The 7,436-nt window shown below is 39.6% G+C and overlaps 1 protein-coding gene across 1 annotated transcript in view; it reads left to right on the top strand.

The window, feature by feature from the left end:
- Positions 1-2,679: 2,679 nt before the first annotated feature.
- The window catches only part of LOC115755583 (putative nuclease HARBI1), a 32,118-nt gene continuing 27,361 nt past the window's right edge, over positions 2,680-7,436 (top strand). The window contains exon 1 of the mRNA XM_048284802.1: positions 2,680-2,850. Within this exon, the coding sequence (XP_048140759.1) occupies positions 2,680-2,850 (171 nt within the window). The remainder of the gene's footprint in view (positions 2,851-7,436) is intronic.

Raw genomic sequence — 7,436 nt, 5'->3', positions numbered from 1 at the left:
CTACCCACCAACCCAGAATTCATTCCTCCTTATTACTCCAATCCTAAATCACCTCGGATCAAGCTAACCTTGCTCTGATACCAAACAAACGGGGATGTCACGCCCGCATACCCTAGCGCTCGCCACATCCCATTACAATTGTCATACTCTAGGATCCGGACGATCACAAAACTCAAATTAGATGAACACGTGGAAGTAAATAAATAACCCTAACAAACAAATGGTACACCAAGGTACCCCACACATAAATAACATATGCATCAAAGTCTTATAGGAAGGTCAGGTCAAAATACAACAGACGTCCACTTGGTCCCACTAAAAGTTTTTAGCAAAAGACAACCAAGATCCCACAACCTACCACCACTACACCGAACCGTTGGTCTCGTCTTCATCCTCGTCTTGATCCGCTTTAGAGTCGTAATCGGAAGAACTATCGGATCGTACCTCAATGGCATCCTCCTCCTCCTCCTCAGAATCAAAAATCTCAATTACCTCTATGTCTTCTTCAGGAGTAGGAGTTCTCTCGGGGATGTTCTTTGAACCGATTATACTAATCTCCAGCTCAACCTCATCTCGGATCGGATGACACTAAGTGGGCACGACTCCTTTAGGAACCTCGGTTGGCTTCGGTGAACCGGTGGTAAAGTTTCCAATTCGGCGATACCACGCCTCAAAACGATGGGGTATCAAATGGTCATTCTCTTCTTCAACCCAGACGGCAGTACATTTCCTAATATACACAAAACCTCCGCCATCGAGAAACTCGTCAAAAGTAGAGGTCATCTCCTTGGGGTCACCCAGGCGAACATGTGGCATCTTCGAGGTGCGGGGTTTAAAAGAAGGATCCCACGATGGGGTGAGAATAAATCTCAGCAAATCAACCCTAACCCTAGATTAAGCCACTAGTACCTCTAGACTACTTCTCAAATCAAAGATGTCCGAACACGTCAATAAAATCAGTATAGATATGATGCGGGCGCAAACATAGACATTGGCAATTTAAACAATCACAATAACCGGGCATTTAGTAGTTCAGAACCAAGCTCTACGTGCCGGTACAAGAATCTCATTCTCGATATCAAGGCCCGCGTAATAACGCATCAGGCTATCCCGATGTACTTGGTAATACCTGCATAATAACGTATCAAGTTTATGTATAATTGCCAGGACCCGCGTAATAACGCATCAGGTCATCTTGATGTACTTAACAATACCCGCGTAATAACGCATGAGATTTATGTATAATTGTCGGGACCCATGTAATAACGCATCAGGTCAAATTCCGCGTTTGACGCCTCAGGATAATATCAAAATCCCGCGTTATAACACATCAGGGTACAAATAATCTCATAACCCGCGTCATAACGGATCAGGTTTATGTATAATTGCCAGGACCCGCGTAATAACGCATCGGGTAAAATCCCGCATTTGACGCCTCAGGATAATATCAAAACCCCGCGTTATAATGCATCATGGTACAAATAATCTCATAACTTGCATCATAACCCATCAGGTTAACACAACTCATATATTCACCAATCGATCGATCAAACTTAATATCACTCAAAATATTTCCCATTGGCTAAGTGTTCACAAATACGGTTCTCATTTCAAACCACTTCATGATCGAGTACAACACAAATTAACGAGCATTTAATCCATAGCACACGAGAATACTCAAGGCCACATTACACTAGGCCCAGCACAAATTGTACCATCATGCAATCAAGTCAACAAGCATAATTTTCGTCAGTTCAATCATAATTCCTTCTCGTACCATACAAAGGATTAAATATCACACAGTAATTCTATTCATTCGATCATGCATAATTCAACTCATAAATCGCCCAATTGGATCACAAATAGGTCCCTTAGTACCCTAATGTCTTAATAAAGGGTTATGGGCAATTTACCTATTCAATTGAGCTAGCCACGACCTTCCAGTCAAGTGTCCAAGTCCAAAATCAATTCTGTCTAAGACAGGGTAGAGTGCGATTTAGGTTCAATCGCGCTGTTTAGCCACAAAACTACCTCAAATCGTCAATCCACTGCACAAACTCCTCAATAACACATTCATATACGTCGTAGCATGTCTAAACGACAAATTCAAGCCAAGGCGACACCAATTCCAGCTTTGAACAGAACCGAACAGTACCTTCCCAGAACAGAGCAGAAACCAGTTCTGCTTATACCATTTCCAACAGTCCATAATTTCATCCTAAGCTCCAAATTAATGCGAAACCAACTTGCTAAAACCTTATTCTATATGTCTCATGAGTTCACCGAAAATTTGAAGTCAAAATAAGACTTTGAAGACCTCCAATTCTTTCAGACATGCAAACAGGCAATTTCTGCTCCTCAAAAACCATCTCCATTTAGCCATGATTACTCATCAATCCTCAACTAAATTTGCAATCGTAACTCAGCCAAGTCAATTACTATATGTCTAGAACATCCCATAAAAATTTTGAAGCAAAATGAGCTCTTAAAACCGTTGTAAGAGAGCTCTCTCTCAAACCGGGTCAGATTCAATCCCAACTGGACCTTTGTCCATTCAATCGGACCTACAGGAAAATATACTGGGATAAATTTTTCTCATAATATGTCCCTAGAAAGATAAGACGATAAGCTTTCAAATGGAGGTGGTCTGACCTTAATCCGACGTTAAACGAAGGAGATATGGCTAGAGCAGTGAAGGGCGTTAGGGCTGGACGGGTTGAGCGACTTTCTGTGAGTGAACAAAATGAAGAGGAAAATGGGGTTAACATGAAGAACAAGGGTGGGGATGATCTTCAGCTGAGCAAAAAGGATGAGAGAGAGTTAAATACCAATTATATGCTTAGTCCAAAGGTGAATAGTTGAGCACATGGGTCAATGAAGTGTAAATATCCAATTTGTCTCTTATCCAAGAATTTCTTCTAGAAGGTTTGACCCTCATTGACTCTCTCTCTCCAGTAAATTTTCAGCAGCTAAGGTGTACAAAATACCGGAATACCCTTTAGCTCACTTAAGGTAAGGTTAATGCTTGAGGGGTAAAATGGTCATTTTACACTTGTCGTCCAAAAATTCCGATTTTTCCAGACCAAATTACTATCAATGAGGCGACGTCCAACTCAAAACCAAAATTGGAATTCTTCATTTCCATTTTCCCAGTTTCAAGAATCCATCTCTTGATTCATTTTCCTTCGAATGTAACTTCAGTTCATCTCAAATTGACAAGCGGCTTTTACAGCGACATTACGCGTATTGACTCAGTGATTTTCATCACTCTTAGGCTTACTCAAGTCATGGTCATTTTGGTTGTCACGTAATTGGGAAGATTTATTACTAGTCCATTAGATCTCGATTGTCGAGATTCGATTTAGGAAAATTTCGCAAATTATACATTAGTTAAGCGGAATCACCCGCGCTCCAATTGTATAACACTAGCAAAGGATTCCATAGTCATTCATAGATCGATCTTTACTGGCTCTAAATATTCCCTCGGCAATCCTTATGGTCCAAATGCAAATTCTCATTCGAGTTTCCTACGTCCACGTACATTGTTGTGCTTTAACCTTTCCCTTTTTGGTCAGTGTACTCGGGATTGATCAAATCCCAAATAAATAAAACTGAAGTACATCGGTATATAATCTTCATTCAATAGTCTTGAAATGGTTTGAAATTCAGAATGTCACATGCATGATTACTAATGGATGGCTAGGATTGATCTAGCTTATCTTGTTTTAATCAAACGGTTGGTATTGAATCTTGCCTAGGAAGATTAATCTGACGGCCGTGATTAAATCCTGCTATATTGTAGATATATTGTGTGGTGGAGATTAATTGTGTGTTAGTATAGTATAATTGTATAGTACGTATTAAATGCCACGTTAGTACAGTATAATTGTACGATACGTATTGATTGCTATGCTGGTATTATTTCGATCGTGTGGCGTAGATTAATTTTTGTAGTGACAAAAATTAATTATGTGGCCCGATTGGCCGATGGTTCGAGTGTGATTTAATCGGGTGGTCCCGATTAATTATTTGTTCAATGTGAGTGATTTATGAGGTCCCGATCAAGTATTTGCCCAGTACAATTTAATCGAGTGATCTCGATTGGGTAATTGAGAAAAATTAAAAAGATCGTGTGGTCCCGATCATTTGTTGGAGAGAAATTGAGAAGCTCGTGTGGTTCCAATCTATTTCAGAGGAAATGGGTGAGACCGGGTGGTCTCGATCTGCTAATCAGGAAATTTGGCAAGATCACGTGGCAAATATTGATCAATCGAAAGGATTTAAGGGACTGTGTGGTATCGGATGAGCGATCAAGGAATTATTGTTGTTATATGGTCTTAAGTAGAATAATTGGGAGGAAGTATGGAAATATACCTTGAGGCATTATTACGCGGGGTTTGTGATTGTAAGACCATATTTAGCCCGAGGCGTTATGACACGAGCTCTGTTATTATTATTTTACCTTGAGGCGTTAAACGCGGGGTTGTGCTTATTATATTATCCTGATGCGTTAAACGCGGGATACCGACCCGAGGCGTTATTATGCAGGTCCGTCCCGTTATATTATAGCCTGATGCATTAAACGCGGGCTCTGGACCAACGTGAAATTTTTTATGATAGCCTGATGCGTTAAATGTAGGCTTTGGATCCACGTGGAAGACTAATATTATAGCTTGAGGCATTAAACGCAGGCTACGGAATAACGTGGAATATTTTATTTACATTACGAGGCGTGGAACGCTGATATGGGAGTAACATAGAATATTTGGGAAGGTGTGGCAATTTTTGGAGAAATAATGGAACATTTAGGAATTTATTTGTGGAATTTTTCACTGAAGAAGGATTTGTTGGAAATTGCTTACCTAGGACGTGTCTGGAGGCACTAGAGCCCTAACCTAGGATTAGAGACTTTCTTACTGAGATTTATTCTCACCCTGTCGTGGGATTAACATTTTCAGGACTCAAGTGACGGATCAAGTGATTGCCATGGAGTGACATCGGAAGCCATCTTTGGGAGGATTTACATATTTAGCTCTATTCAGATGTAACCTTTTGTAGCCTTAAGAAATTGATAATTTTGTATTGACTGCTTTGACTATGCAGCAGTTTAGTGAATACGAAGAGAGGTACTATCCTTCGTCCTAAGTCATCTTTGTCTATAATGAAAAGAGTTTTGCATTCGTTTCCGCATGTGCATTTCTTTTGCATTAAGCTTGAATTGGATGGCCAAGGGATCTTGGGAGACTAAAGGAAGTCAAACGGCCTGGTCGGATGTTCGCGTACCTGTTGGGTTCAGGGCGTGACACCCATGCCCCAAATCTACCCTTCATCAACATTCCACCCGATACTCCATTAAAATGATTAGGCATTATTAACATAGGTAATGAGGGACACATGCCTCATTTTTTTCTCAGCGATGGACATAGGCCTAGATTTTCCTTACTCCGGGACTTCATTCCAATGTGACACTGGCCGTGGACTTTTCGATTTCCACTCAAGCTTGCACGGGGTAGTTATGCGGACGTAGGCAGATATCAAGCATCCTTGTTGAGACATACGCCGATGGGGTTTCTCAGATCAATTACTCATTATCAAATGCAATACCAGCTTTAGCTCTATATCACATCATGCGGTTTCATACAGTAACACAAATAATCATTACGATGTAACTATTTAAATAGAAGAATAATTTTCCTAAAAATTTAAAGGCCAGAATAATGTTTGGGTAAAAAATCTTTCAAAAGCATATTGTCATTATTCAAGGAAATTAGCTAGCTATAGCATTTCTCTTGCAGGCGATTCAGTCCTTTTCCTTTCTCACTGGTAATACTGCCAAATGGTTCCCACTGTCACATTTCAACCACTATTCATTTTGTCCAAATGGCAAATTAGCCGCCAATGGCAAACTCTCTACCATCAAAGCCAAGGTCATCAACTCAAATGCCATCTCCAAGGTGGAGTTCCTTGTCAATTAGAAAATTATGTCCAGCGTATCCAGGGAGAATTATATCCAAAGCCTTTTAACAACCTTAATCACTACATTCAAGAAACATAATGATCGACATGTCATTTTTAATTAGCTTCAAAAGTTAAAACTACATATATTAGAAGCAATCCATAGTCCGACGTTTCTGTTGCTTCTTCATCTTGTCCAAAAGAGAGGTCCATGGAAAAAGACTTCTGTTACTCGAACTTGAGATGAATCCAGTTCAACTGATTTAGATTTTTAAAGAAAACCTCAATGAGTGAAACCCTCCTTATCCACAAAACTCAACTTGCAGTCTCAAGTTGAAATGTGCTCAAGCTTGCACTCAAATTATCAAAGTCAAAGACTACATTACTTGAATTACAATGTTCTTGAGTATGTACACACGCTACATATATAGATTCCCCACAACTTGAAGAAGCTCATGAGCTGACCAACTTGGCAAATTCTAGGAAGAAAGCAAAGTACCGGATATGTAATTCATTAACCGATGAATCCTGACATCACTAAAATTAGCACAAAAAGGCATACTGGCTTGTTGGGTAACTTTTGCTATTAACTTTGCACCTACTATTTTGGTAACTATTGCTATTAACTTTGCACCGACCCCATTTGTGCGACCGATACCAAGGGAAAGATTCACTTCCAAATTAGTTGGATCAGCCTCCTGAGCTCGCCTACACAAGGTTCAGTCAAACAACTTAAGATCTCTCATCTAAAACACATTGACATTAATGAATTTCTAGAAATACGTTGCACAGCTCATTAAAAACAAAAAAAAAAAAAAAAAAAACACAGGCCACTTGTTATTGCCAATTATTTCCATTCCACGTACTAAAGAATCTCAGCTATACACTTGGAAGTTCTTGTGCTTAAAGCAACTAATTGTCCCCCTCCCCAGGCACAACCGCTTTCTAAAAAAATGCACCCAGCCAAAAGTACTTCAGATTACCAGTAAGAGTCGAGGAAAAATCCAGGTATACGACATATTAAAGAGGTACGTCTTAAAAGTTTAGTAGCTCCAACAGGAGCAACTGGGTCAACAAGTCGTTTGACAAGCAAATGGTAGCTTTCCTGTAATATCACAGCATTATGTTGATAGGAGAGGGTTCAAGTGTGAGATCCATCTAGTCAAAGAATGGAGAGGAGATTGTGGGACTGGCTTCCATATTCGGCCTTTTATAATTTTTGTGCTTGTTTGTGAGCATGTGCTCATATGTGTTTTGGCTCAATCATGTCCTTGTTTAATTTACTCGACACTAATAAGGTTGCCTATTTATGAAGTGGTATAAGTTTTATATGTTTGTGTTGGTTTTGTCATATAACTATCACATTGGCAAAAGAGCATGAAAGTTTATATTTTCCACAATGTAGTGGTGATATTGACTACGTAGTTGTGATTTCCCAAAGTTGAAACATCAAATAGAGAAAATATCATTCCAACAGCTTT

The sequence above is a fragment of the Rhodamnia argentea genome, chromosome 9 (assembly GCF_020921035.1).
Source record: "Rhodamnia argentea isolate NSW1041297 chromosome 9, ASM2092103v1, whole genome shotgun sequence".
Classification (NCBI taxonomy): domain Eukaryota; kingdom Viridiplantae; phylum Streptophyta; class Magnoliopsida; order Myrtales; family Myrtaceae; genus Rhodamnia; species Rhodamnia argentea.
This window is presented reverse-complemented; position numbering and strand designations above follow the sequence as displayed.